The sequence below is a fragment of the Myotis lucifugus genome, unplaced genomic scaffold (genome assembly GCF_000147115.1).
Source record: "Myotis lucifugus unplaced genomic scaffold, Myoluc2.0 scaffold_738, whole genome shotgun sequence".
NCBI classification, from domain to species: Eukaryota; Metazoa; Chordata; class Mammalia; order Chiroptera; family Vespertilionidae; genus Myotis; species Myotis lucifugus.
In genome coordinates this window covers 232,203-245,426 of record NW_005871786.1, presented here as the reverse complement: position 1 = coordinate 245,426, position 13,224 = coordinate 232,203, and the positions used below count along the sequence as shown (strand labels likewise).

Sequence of the window (13,224 nt, the reverse complement as noted above, 5' to 3'; positions counted from 1 at the left end):
GGGAGGGAGGGGGAAAGAGAGAGAGAGAGAGAGAGAGAGAGAGAGAGAGAGAGAGAGAGAGGAAACACAGTGATTGGACCGGGGATCAACCCACAACCTGGGTATATGCCCTGAGTGGAAATCTAACTGGCAACCTTTTGGTGCATAGGATGATGCTTAAATAAGCCATACCAGCCAGGGCTGGATTTAATGATTTTTAAGGCCTCCTCAGTCTTAACATTCTAAGATTTTTAAGTACCCATTATTTCGAATAATAGCTTTGATATATTTTGTAAGTAGCATGTGGCAGGCACTGTCTGGAATAGTCTCTCATTTAAATCTAATAATCCTGAAAAACAGATTGTTTTCATTGTTTATATGAGGGAACCAATTCAGAAAAGTGAAATAACTTGTCTTAGTTTACATATCTAGAAAGTAGAGTTGGTTAGACTCCCAAATTCATGTTCTTTTCACTGTTATCTCCCTAACTTGAACTCCCCATTACCTGCGGGTTCGGTAGTTTGTAGTCAAATAACTAAGGCCCGAAAATATTAAATAGAAAAATCCGGAAATAAACAATTCATAGGTTTTAAATTGCTCAGTTTGAGTATTGTGATGAAATCTCTCACCGTTCCACTCCATCCCTCCCAGGACCTGAACCATCCTTGGCCCAGGGTCTCCACCCCGTAGATGCTCCCTGCCCCTTAGTCCCTTGGCAGCCATAGGTTCGATCATCCAACCACCTGTCACAGTATCAGTGTTTGGCCCCCAAAGTGCTAGAGTAAGGATACTGGCAATTTGGATATGCCAAAGGGAAGCCGAAAAGTATTTTCTTAAGTGAACATTCTCAATAAAGAAAGAAAAAAAAATCGTTTGCTGAGGTTGCTAAGATCTGTGGTAAGAACAAATCTATTAAATTGTAAAGAAGGTAAAAGAAATTCATGCTTGTTTTGCTGTTACACCTCAAACTGCAAATGTTACTGCCACACTGTGGCTTGATAAGTTAACACTCCGGTGTGGGGTGAATTTCCCGCCAAAATATAAGATGGCTCTGTCTTTTGGTTTTGTTCCATCCACCAAAAGGGTGGATTACAAACAAATATTTGGTAATACGCAGTTACAATCGGCCCGAGTTTACACGTTTCCCGCACTCCACCGCAAATCTATATGAACCGAGTTAAAGACGGCTCCCGCGGAGTACGCGCAATTCACGCGAGCCGACTTAACTCGTTTCCCCCACTCCAAGTGTTAAATATATTTTATTGATTTTTTACAGAGAGGAAGGGAGAAGGTGAGGGATAGAGAGTTAGAAACATCGATTCAGTTGCCTCCTGCACACTCCCCACTGGGGATGTGCCCACAACCAAGGCACATGCCCCCGACCGGAATCGAACCTGGGACCCCTCAGTCCGCAGGCCGACGCTCCATCCACTGAGCCAAACCAGTCAGGGCTCATATGTTTTATTTAACACCTCTATGGCTCCTACTGAGTCACAGAGATCGTCCTCATGTAATCTCACGCCAACGCTGAAGCAAGTACAATGATGATCTTCATTTTATTGAGAAGGAAAGTGAGGCGCAGAGGGATGGAATTATGTGCCCAAGATAACACAGCTGGTTAGTAGCAAAGCTGGGATTGGAATCCAATAAATCTGGTTGTAGACTCCATCTTGCTATGCAGCCACTTATAGAATTTCCTTATTTATTGTGAGTCTCCCGCGCACACTGTAAACCTCAGATCCACTAGAAGCAATTCCCTGCTTGGCCCCTAGAACGCCGCCCTGCCTGCTGCAGGTGCTCCAACTAAGGCGGTCTCAACAGCTTCAAGCTCTAGCAGCCGCTTTCCTGTCTGCGCAGGCGCATCAGGTAGGACCTGGAGGCACCCCCCCCTCCCTGCGTCGATTGGCCATCGCCAATGACGGACGCAGGACCCGGCGCAGGCGTACTAGGCCAGACCAGAGGGGCGTCCCCCATTGTTAATGACTGGCGGAGAATCAAGCCAATAGAAATGGGTCTCTTCAGGAAGGGGGCGGACCCAGCAAGCAGTTAAATTTGCGCGGGATGGGCGCTCGCGCAGTCATGGCGGCCTTCCGCGACATGGAGGAGCTGTGCCAGGGGCTGCTGAGCCTCCTGGGCGCCAACCACGCCGCGGCGCAGCAGCGGCGGCTGCTGGGGCGCTACGGGCAGATGCTGGAGCGGCTGCTGGAGACGCAGGACGGCGCCGAGCAGCAGCTGCGAGGTGAGGGCGGGGGCGAGGCCGGGACCCAGGCCCTCCTCTGGGGAGGGTGCGGCCAGCCCGGCCGCCAAAGCCCCTCCCTCCATCCCGGGTGCCCCCCACCCTCAGCCAACTTCCCCTGGGGCTAGCGGGCGGGCGCTGCTCACTCCGAGCCTCAGTTTCTCCACCCGTGACATGGGCTGCAGGATAGCAGCCACCTTCAGGTTTAGTGATGAATAGAGGGGTTTGGGCGTCTGGCGCAGTTCCGAGCGCTCGGTGAGCAGGGACGGGGCGCCGGGATTGAATCCCAGCACTTCCACTTCCTCAGGTTATTTAGAGGCTTTACTCAGCATGTGCTGTGCCAGGCACGGCACCCACTTGAATGGCAGCGGAGAACAAAACAAAATCCCTTAGGGGAGCTGACGCGGAATAAACAAGAAAAATGAATAGTCTGGAGGCGACAGGCGCAGGAGGAAGACTAGGATGTGCAGGGAGGAGTGGTGATGTTTGGGGGCGGGGTCAGGGAAGGCCGTGTGAGATGATGTTTTAGCAGGAACCCTAAGGAGGTGGGGGGAGCCCGGGCCATGGAGAGGATTAAATAGATCGATGTGGAGAGAACACTGGACAAATAGTACCATTTTTGTCGAATCCAAGACACCATCAAATATAAGACTCTTAGCCCTGAGCCACAGTTGGTTGGATTTGGGGCTGGAGAGAGGAGTCCCTGTTCTAGGAACTGGGGCTCTGAGTTGGTGACTCCGGTTCAAATCCAGGCTTCGGAGCTGTGTGCCTGCGGACAAGTCCCTGGACCTCTCAGATGGTGGGAGGGGTCGTGAGGATGCGCTGAGCAGGGGCTGCCAGGTTGTCCTGCTCAGGGAGCCACACTGGGGAGGGTGAGTGGAGAAGGGGCAGGAAGGCTCATAAGAAAGCCAGACCCTCGGCTCTCCGAACAGGAAATCAGCAGGCACATCTCAGACAAACCAAGAAAGCAGCATAAGCGAATTACTGAAACTGTGAAGGCCGGTGCCTGAGAAACTAGTGAAGAGTGGAAAGTCCCTGCCCCAGAGGGGTGGAGAGGCTTAGAGGGGGGCGTGTGCATGTGTGTGTGTGTGTGTAAATGTTCACAACCATGTACGTGTAATAATACTTTGGTTAAAAATTAACTTAATGTCACTTTGTTAAACACTTAAATGCCAGCCCTTTGAGGAGCATTTTTAATCTGTGTTGGCAGGTTCCTCCAACTCTATGGGAAGGAACACAGTTACCTTAAGATGTGTTTAATCTTTCTGGATGTTGTGTTCCGCATGTGTTTATTCTGAGTAGGTGCTGGCGATACATGGTGGCTGTCAGATGCAATCTCTGGTTCGAGGAAGAAGTAATTCAATGTGATAGGGGCTGTCATGGGGGCACAGTCATCCCCCAGGAGGGAGAAGAGAGTGTCCCCCTGTGTGGCATTCCCCAGGAGGTCCGGACGTGTCCCAGGGAGGACAGGCAGGCAGAGGCCCAGGGCTGTGAGAAATGTGGCATTTGCAGAAGGAGGCATCTTTGCAGCCAGAGCAGAGAGGAGAACACGCGGTGGGTGGAAAGTCGGGAGAAAGGAGGCGGCAGGAATAGTGAAGATGCTCCAAGGGCCCTGGACCTTGTCCTGGAGACACTGGGGAGCCACGGGAGGGCTCTGAGCAGGGGAGTGACTTCACGTTTGGCCTCGGATGCAGCCACTCTGAAGGGAGAGGGAAGAAAGGATCGGCAGATTGGCAACAGGAGAGACCAAGCCCGGGCACATGGGGGAGGCTGTCCAGGGTCCCTGGCCCTCGAGGGACAGAGGACCTGCACCAGGGAGGCAGGGGGAGCTGTCAGGCCTGGATGGCCAATTGGATGCAGAAAGTGAGTCATTCCCAGGCTTCTTGCTCGGGCAACAGGAGGGACTGTGGCGTTATAAATTAAGATTAGGTGTGCAAGAAGAACCTTAAGTAATTAATTAATTAACTTTGTGTGGATTCAAATGTGTTCCAGTGAAATGGCAGTATTTATGCGAGGTCCAGGTGGAACTGTCTAGAGCAGAGGTTCTCAACCGTGGCTGCACATTAGAATCACCTGGGAATCTTTTTAGAATCCTGATTTCTGGGCCTCATCCTCCAGAAATTCTGTTTCTTTGTTACTAATGTTGTGGCCCCACCCCATAACAAAGAAACAGAATTTCCGGAGGACGAGGCCCAGAAATCAGAATTTTGAAAAGATTCCCAGGTGATTCTAATGCGCAGCCAAGGTTGAGAACCGCTGGTCTAGTGGGTGTTCGGAAATAGGATGAATGGTTGGGGAGCTGCAGGAAGTGGGACTGTTCACCGTTGTTCAGGGGGTAGTTGAGGCCACAGGCCCGTGAACCACAGCCTGCTCCTCGAGCTCGCCCAGGACAGACCCCAGGAAGCCCGAGTTGAGGGGCCTCCGCCTTCTCCCACCCGCAGAGATCCTCAAGGCCGAGAAGGAGGTGGCCCAGAGCCTTCTTGATGCGAAGGAGCAGGCGAGCCAGGGGGGTGCTGAATTGCAGCAGATTGAAGCCAGACTTCAGAAGGCCAGCGAGGAGGACACCCACCTGAAGGCCAGCCTCCTATATCCTTTCCTCAGCCTCTCCTGGGAGGTGTGAAGTCATTCACACTAGAAACCGAGCTTGGAGCCAGGAGCCCTGGGCCCCATGAGGCTGGTTTTAGCATGTAGGCAGCCCTCCCTCCAAAGTCGGATCCTTAACCGCCTGCTCTACTCAGCTCACCAGGGAGCTGGAGGACCTCAAGGAGGTGGAGGCCGATCTCGAAAAACAGGAGAAGGAGGTTGACGACGACACAACGGTCACCATCCCTGCCGCCATGTAGGTCCCACACATGCCAGTGTGGGTGCGTGCCTGCGTCTGGGTGTTCAGTCCACAGCTGTTTTCGGGGGTTGCTGCTGGGGTAACTTTCTTTTCTCGCTCTCTCTTTTTTTTGTATTCTTATACAGGTATGTGGCTCAGCTTTATCACCGAATTAGTAAAATCGAGTGGGATTATGAGTGTGAACCGGGGCTGATCAAAGGCAGTATCCTTTGTGGAGAAAAGGAGCCCTGTGCACTGCTGGTGGGGTGTAAAGTGCTGCGGCCGCTGTGGAAACAGGGTGGTGGTCCTGTACACTCCCGAGTGTGAATACGAAAGAACTGGAAGCAGGGACTGGGGCAGATACATCATTGTTCACAGTAGCATTGGTCACAGAAGGTGGACGCAACCCATGTGTTCATTGCTATACAGGTGGGGGCCTTGACGGGACGAGTTTAATTCGTTCCGAGACCGAGCTCGTTAACTCAAATTACTCTATCAACTCGATGCAAAAAATCGGCAAGAGAGACAAGCTGGTATCTCAAAAAACTTGTTAGTACGAGACACTCGTAAGGTCAGAGCCCCACTTGTATACAGGAACTGGAATGAACAATGGAGTGTACCACTACAGTGGAATAGTATTCAGCCTTAAAGGGAAGGAAATTCTGACGCGTACAACATGCTTGAACCTGGGGGACATGCTGAGTGAAATAAGCCAGGAACAAAAAGATAAATACTGTAAGATTGCACTTACATGAGCTCCCAGGTTCGATTCCTGTCAAGGGCATGTACCTCGGTTGCAGGCTCCTCCCCCGCCTCAGGAATCAAAGTCATAGAGACAGGAAGTGGATGGTAGGTTTCAGGGGCCGGGGAGTTAGTGTTTAATGGGGGCAGTGTTTCTGTTTTACAGTGAAAAGGTTCTGGAGATGGATGGTGGTGATGGTCGCACAACAATATGCATGTGTTGATGGCACTGACCTGCACACTTAAAAATGGTTAAGATGGTGCCCTCGCCTCAGTGGATGGAGCGTTGGCCTGCGGACCAAAGGGTCCCGGGTTTGATTCCGGTCAAGGGCATGTACCTCGGTTGCAGGCTCCTCCCTGGCCTGGGCCCTGGTGGGGGCACATGCAGGAGGCAACCAATCGATGTGTTTCTCTCACATCGATATTTCTGTCTTTCCCTCTAAAAATCAATGGAAAAATATCCTCGGATGAGGGTTTAAAAAAAAAAATGGTTAAGATAGTAAATTTCATGTTATATCTATTTTACCACAATTTAAAAAACAATATGGTGCATTATTAGAGCTTAAATTTTTCTTCACGAAAATCTGTTTGTCTCTAAACATCTTACTAACACATTTTCAAAGGCGTTATCCTTTGGCTGGGGGGTCGTGGAGAGGGCTGTGCGTCGGGTTTCCTTACATCCTGCCCTCAGTCCATCGTGGCCCCAGCGTGGCCCAGCCCATCCACCTGGACAGCACCCAGCTCTCCAAGAAGTTCATCAGCGACTATCTTTGGAGTTTGGTGGACACGGAGTGGTAGCTGGGAACGGCTCGGACTGTCCTGCACATAATGGGAATCATTTGTGGTGTGTGGTTAGTGCCTTGGTGGTGAGATCAGCTTAAAATTAAATGTTTAGCCCTAGCCCGTTGGGCTCAGTGGATAGAGTGTCAGCCTGCGGACTGAAGGGTCCCAGGTTCGGTTCCAGCCAAGGGCACGTGCCTGGGTTTCGGGCGTGATCCCCAGTAGGGGGCGTGCAGGAGGCAGCTGATCAGTGATTCTCATCATTGATGTTTCTATCTCCTTCTCTAAAATCAATAAAAATATATTTTTTAAAAATAAAATGTTTAGGGTAAGAGATCAACCGAAGGACTTGTATGCATGCATATAAGCATAACCAATGGACATAAGACACTGGGGGGTAAGGGAGGCCAGGGGATTGTCAAGGGCGGGGGCGGGGGGGGGGGACACATATGTAATAACCTTTGTAATACTTTTAGCAATAAAAAAAAAAAGAAAAATATATAGTTTCAACAGAATCCATAATTAAAATTTGAAAGAAAATAGTAAAAAATAAAATAAAATGTTTAAACATAAATGGGATTTTTACTGAATTCCGCCCCCACCCCACCCCGCCATCCCTAGCTTTTTTGCCTCAGATGCTGGACTGCCCTGGGCCAGGTAGCCATAGAGAGCTGACTTATTGTGCCAGGCCTGTGACTTCACATCTGTGACAACACTGTACAAATGACACCAGAGTGTATGATGACAAATTCCGGGTCTTTATCATTTATTATTCAAGTTTGGCCCTTTTTTATTCATTCAGAGCGTGTCTGTGAGTGCCACTGTGCTAGGCACCCAAGACACAGATGAAGGTGGAAAGGATCCCTTTGCCCCATGGAGGAGTCACAGGTGAGCAGATGCCACCCTGGAGCTTTGCCTGGTCAAAACTCAGCCTCTTTTGCAGCTAAATTGAGCCATGTAAGTGGAAGTGTTGTATGAGACTTCTAGAAGGATCCTTAAAAGGCAAGGAGTATACCCTTTCCTTCCCCTGCCCTTTATTTTCTGGAATTTGGGTGTGATGGCTGGAGACCTGGCAGCCACATTCCACAAGTAAGGAGGGGTGCCGCGCTCTGGGGGTGACACAGAACTGGTGTCTGATGATGGGAGAGCGGGGTCAGCCGTGGACTTCTTTAAAGGGGAGAAGAGGTTGACCTAAACTAGCCCTGTGCCCTGGTTACTTTTGTGTTCCTGTCCCAGTCAAAGCAAACCCTAACTGATGAAGCACGGAACCTCGACCAGGGCCGGCCAATCAGTGTCCATCTAAAGCTCATCTTCGGTGATCTGGCACTACTCGGTGGGAAGCTCGCGGCCTGCCTGCCTGCCTGCCTGTGGAGAGAAGTAGAGCCGTGGACACCTGTTGCCCTGATACAGCTGTGCCCGAAGCCAGTAGATTGTTCCAGGACCTCTGGGTGTTGGGTTCTGCCCACCTCTATACAACTGAAGTGTTTACAATAAGCACGATTTGTGTTTTAATCAGAGACGGGCATTCTAGGCAGCGGGACAGGAAGTTCTAGCAGCACCTGAGCGTCCAGTGGGCACTCGGCACTGACCACGGAGGTCCTGGGCAAGGAAGCCTGCCTGTGGGGCTCCAGGGAGGGCCGATCGCCCATTCGGCTCACGGTTCCAGAGCTCCAGGGGCCCTGCTCCGTGCCAGCGCCTGGCCGTGCCTGTTCACACAGCCCTGGGCTGCTGCTCCAGGTCAGTAGAGTGTGAAGTGCGAGCAGAGCCCCCGTCTGCGCCATCCACGTCTAAAGGGCCACAGACGACCTGCACTAGGATTTTCCACCGCAGCCCTGGTGACCGTCGGGCCAGTCATTGTCTGCGGTGGGCAGTCCTGGACATGGCAGGACATTCAGCAACATCCCTGGGCCTCCACCTGCTAGATGCCAGGAGCACCCACCTCAGTTGTGACACCCACAAATGCTTCCGGCTATTGCCAGTGTCCCAGGGGGAACCCTCTCCTCCCCCCCCTTAAGGCTGCCCACCAGCCTCGCAGCCTCAGCCAGAACAGGCTTTGGCCCGTGGTCAGCTGAATAACAGCGGTCACTCTGGTGGCCATTCCTGCTAGCACAGCTGGCCTCCCACCTGCTCGCCTTTGTGGGGGAAGGTGCCAGGAGCGCCCCCAGCCCAGCTGAGAGTCCAGGGCAGGAGAAGAGCGTATTTCCCCCTAAGCCTAGAGCACCTGAGAGAGCAGGCGTGGGGTTCCCGGAGGGCCACGGAGGCCTGTGCCTGCCTGCAGCTCGGTTCCCCCAAGAGGAGGAAGGTCCCTTTAGGGAGACTGCATGAACCCAGGCTCCGAGGGGCCGTGTCTGTCCTCCCCTAAACCCCCTTCTCCAGGGACTGACCCAGAGGAGTGAGCAAGTGTGTGTGGGAGCATGGCCTGGCCCGGGCCCTGTGGGCGGATGGGTTCAGGGAGGTGCTGAGCTCACAGGGGCCGGGAGAGGCCCTGGCCCTCCAACATGCCTCGGCCCTGACTCACTGCCGGGATCTGGCCAGATGCCTGGGACAGCCAGCAGGATAGGCTCAGGCCCAGCCTCCAGCCTGCACCCCTGCTCCCACCCCCGCCCACTCTTGGAGCCTCTCCACTGGCAGCCACCAGCTCTTTTCTGAATCCTGGAGGCTGGCCAGAGGCCGCTGCGCGCTAGGCCCAGCCTGTGGAGGAAGGAGTAAGATTCATGTCCCCAGGACCAGGGAGTGGGGAACCAGGTCACCAGACTACAGAACTGAGGGTCAGCCCTACACCCCGCCCCGTTCCTAATCCTGCGCCCACCCCACCCCCAGCGTGGGCCCGGCCCATCCTGAGCCGTGAGGAAGATTCACGTTACAGATGGGGAGACGGGCACGGCACGGGCCAGTTAGGTCCCCGGCCAGGACAGCGGGGCCCCAGGGTCACTTTTCAGATGAGAAGGAGCCTCTGAGGCGCCTGCGCCTTGTCCAGGTCACACAGGTAGAAAGAGACCAGTGAGAACTGGACGAACACCTGCACTTGGTCAAGCCCTAAAGGGTGACAGAAGCGGGCCTGGGTTCGGGTACGTGAGTTCGTTCAGGATCAGTGGTTGCTGGTCAGATACTCACACGCCCGGTCGACCTGGCTGACAGGTGGTGGTGCTGAGGCCAAACCCCTCACCCCGCACGCGGCGAGCGGCTGGGGGAAGGCCAGCAGGACCGGTCTCCGGGCGTCGGCACCGCATTGTTTGGATTCCCTGGGACCCTCCCTGTGTGGCCCACACTGATCCGCCCGCACGGTGGTCCCAGGACCCCCAGTGGCCCTCGACTGACTTAGAAACGTGGGCTCACATCTGTGACCTGCACCCCATTCAGGAAGCCGCGCTCCAGTGGAGGCCATGGCATCATGGTTGAGCAGGTGCTGTGTGCTGGCTCCACGGTTCCTTACAGGTAAGGGTTGGCAGCTGATGTTGGCAGAGCTGGGGTTTGAACTGGATCCAGACCTGGAATTTAACCCTGCGGTCATTTCAGTTATTGATAAATGCTGTTGGTATGTGGGGGGCGAGGGCTTTGTCGGAGGCCCAGGGAGGAGGTGTCCTGAGAGCCCAGACCTGAGCCCCCAGGGAACAGAAGGGCAGAGCCAGTGATCCCGGCAGAGGGGCCAGCAAGAGCGAAGGCTGGTGTCCACCACAAAGCGGCCAGGGCCGAGGGGACTCGCGGTCACAGGCATGATCACGCTGGGCCTGCAGTCAGTGAGCCACGGGGAAGATTTCAGAGTCCAGGGTGCTGGTCTCACTGAACTCCCAAGCTCCCTCCTCCATCCCAGGCAGCGTGGGAGAGGAGGCCAGGCTGAGTGGGAACAGCTGGGCTGGGAGGGTGGGGCTTGGGGAGGAGGAAGCCCCTGCGCTGAGGGCAGGAAGCTGCACTGAAACCCGAGCTGAGCTGCCTGGAGGGGAGACGACCAGGCCCAGGGTGGGTGGCAGGACCTGTACAAGCTCACACCCCCTCAGCCTCATTCCTTCATCTCAGGGGGAGAGGGTGCTGCTTTCCCCCACCCCACCTCCCGGGCAGGGCATTGGGGGGCAGCTCTCCCCCATCCCTTTCTCCCCCTTCCTCCAGAGGACCTGGGCCCAGCCCCGCAGGCTCCAGCCTGACTCACCACAGGCAGCTGTGGTTTGGGATGCCAGGGCTGGGGGCGGGCAGCATCAGAGGGCGTGTAGAGCATCGGGCTTCGGGGAGCAGCTTCCTCTGCCACCCACCCCGACTTGCCAGAGCTGTCGAGCCCACACCCGTATTGGGGAGGCAGCCCCCAAACTCCAGACTGCCGCCCCTACCCTTCCAGGACCAGCACGTTGGGTGCAGGCCCAGCCCATAGGCCGGGGGGCTGGCCAGACAGCCAAGGGGGCTGAGCTGTACCTGGTGACATCCCAGAGGACTGCAGCCAGAAAGGGGGTCACCCCCTTGGTGACCGTCCCAGGCTGGTGTGGGAAAAGGCCAGGGGAGTCGGTCCAGGGACCCCGAGCCTCCCCTTCCCCATCTGTAAAGTGGGTGCCAGTCACCGCAGGGAGCGGATGAGTTCATCCTGCAGACACATGCACCCTTGTATGTCACAAAGTCCGTGCCCAGGCGGCGCCATAGTCCGTGCCCAGCGGGGTGCCTGATGGGTAATAGTGACCCCTCCTTCAACAGAGCCGCCAGGCCAGATACCAGAAACCTCGCTCCCTCTGCCTCTCCCAGGTACTCGTCCTCCGGCCACCGCTTGGCCAACTCCCCTGTGCAGGCCATTCAAGTTCATTGTCCCCTTTGCCACATGGCTGAGCATGGGCTCAGTCAATCACCCAATTATTGACCGCTGAGTGCAAGCCCCTGAAGCTTCCTGTTTGGCCAGTTCAGCTTTCACCCCCAGAGGCATTTTGGAACCTTCCCAAGACAAAGCGCGGAAGGAAGGAAGGAAGTGCCACCCTGTGGACAGAAACGATAGCAGTCCCTGCGGCTCCTGGCCTTCACCTCCAACCACAGATCACAGAACGCAAGGTGGATTAGCCTTGGCCCCGGTTTTATTGGGGAAACTGGCATTGATGGGACCAAGGTCATCCCTCGACCCAGGCAGCCTGACCCAGCTGTGCTCTTCCCCACCCCCTGCCCCTGCCCCGCGGTCCGTTCCTGCCAAGCCTTCCCTCTGCTGTGGCATATTTCTAGTTGCCCTTTTAAAAAAATAATTATCACTATTTTAAAAAATATTTGTATTGATTTTTAGAGAAGGAAGAGGGAGAGAGAGAGAAGCATTGATGTGAGAATGGAACATCAATCGGTTGCCTCCTGCACAGCCCCTACCAAGGATCAGGCTGAAACCCAGGCACGTGCCCTCACTGGGAATTGAACCGAACTGGCAATCCTTCAGTGCACGGGACGATGCCCATCAACTGAGGCACACTGGCCAGGGCATCACTAGTTATTTTTAATTGTAGTTCAATACACATAAAATTGATCATCTTAACCATTTTTCACTTTTTAAAATATATTTTTATTGATTTCAGAAAGGAAGGGAGAAAAGGATAGAAACATCAATGATGAGAGAGAATCACTGATTGGGTGCCACCTGCACACCTCCTACTGGGGACTGAGCCCGCAACCCAGGCATGTGCCCTGATTGAGAATGGAACTGTGACCTCATGGTTCATGGGTCAATGCTCAACCACTCAGCCACACCAGCCAGGACATCCCCTACCATTTTTTAAAAAATATATTTTATTGATTTTTTACAGAGAGGAAGGGAGAGGGATAGAGAGTTAGAAACATCGATGAGAGAGAAGCATCGATCAGCTGCCTCCTGCACACCCCCTACTGGGGATGTGCCTGCAACCAAGGTACATGCCCTTGACCGGAATCGAACCTGGGACCCTTCAGTCCCCAGGCCGACGCTCTATCCAGTGAGCCAAACCAGCTAGGGCCCCTACCATTTTTTTAAAAAGATATTTTTATTTATTTCACAGAGGAAGGGAGAGGGAGAGAGAAATAGAAACATCAGTGCTGAGAGAGAATCATTGATCAGCTGCTTCCTGCACGCCCCCAACCGGGCATCGAGCCCGCAACCTGGGCATATGCTCTTGACTGGAATCGAACCTGGGACCCTTCAGTCCACAGGCTGATGCTCTATCCACTGAGCCAAACCTGCTAGGGCTCCCCTACCACTTTTAAGTGTATAGTTCAGTGGGATTAGGTACATTCACATTGACCATCCATCTCCAGAATTTCCTCATCTTCCCAAACAGAACCTCTGTCCCCATTGAACACTCCCCATCCTTACCCTCGGCAGCTGGCACCCACCATCTACTTTCTGTCTCTGAATCTGGCTCCTCTAGGAACCTTCTGGAACTGCAATGTCTGTTCTTTTGTGACTGACACCTCACTGAGCAAGGTTCATGTTGTAACATATGTCTGAATGTTCTTTTTAAGACTGCTTATTCCATTGTATGAATACAGCCCATTTTCTTTATCCATGAATTTATCGATAGACATGGGTTGTGTCCACCTCTTGGCTATTGTGAATAACACTGCTATGAACGTCGGTGTACTGCTTTTAATTCTTTGGGAGTCTATATACTTAGAAGTAGAATTGCTGGATCACATGGTAATTTTTTGTTGTTGTTGTTAATCCTCACTCGAGGATTGTGTGTGTGTG

The 13,224-nt window shown here is 53.6% G+C and overlaps 1 protein-coding gene across 1 annotated transcript; it reads left to right on the top strand.

Annotated features, from left to right (window-relative positions):
• The first annotated feature begins 2,058 nt into the window (after positions 1–2,058).
• Positions 2,059–6,815, top strand: SPC24 (SPC24, NDC80 kinetochore complex component). The gene is made up of 5 exons (XM_006105952.3): positions 2,059–2,218; positions 4,657–4,801; positions 4,950–5,054; positions 5,183–5,259; positions 6,469–6,815. Exons 1-5 carry the CDS (start codon positions 2,059–2,061, stop codon positions 6,573–6,575), a joined length of 594 nt encoding a protein of 197 aa, XP_006106014.1. The 3' UTR covers positions 6,576–6,815.
• The last annotated feature ends 6,409 nt before the right edge of the window (positions 6,816–13,224 follow it).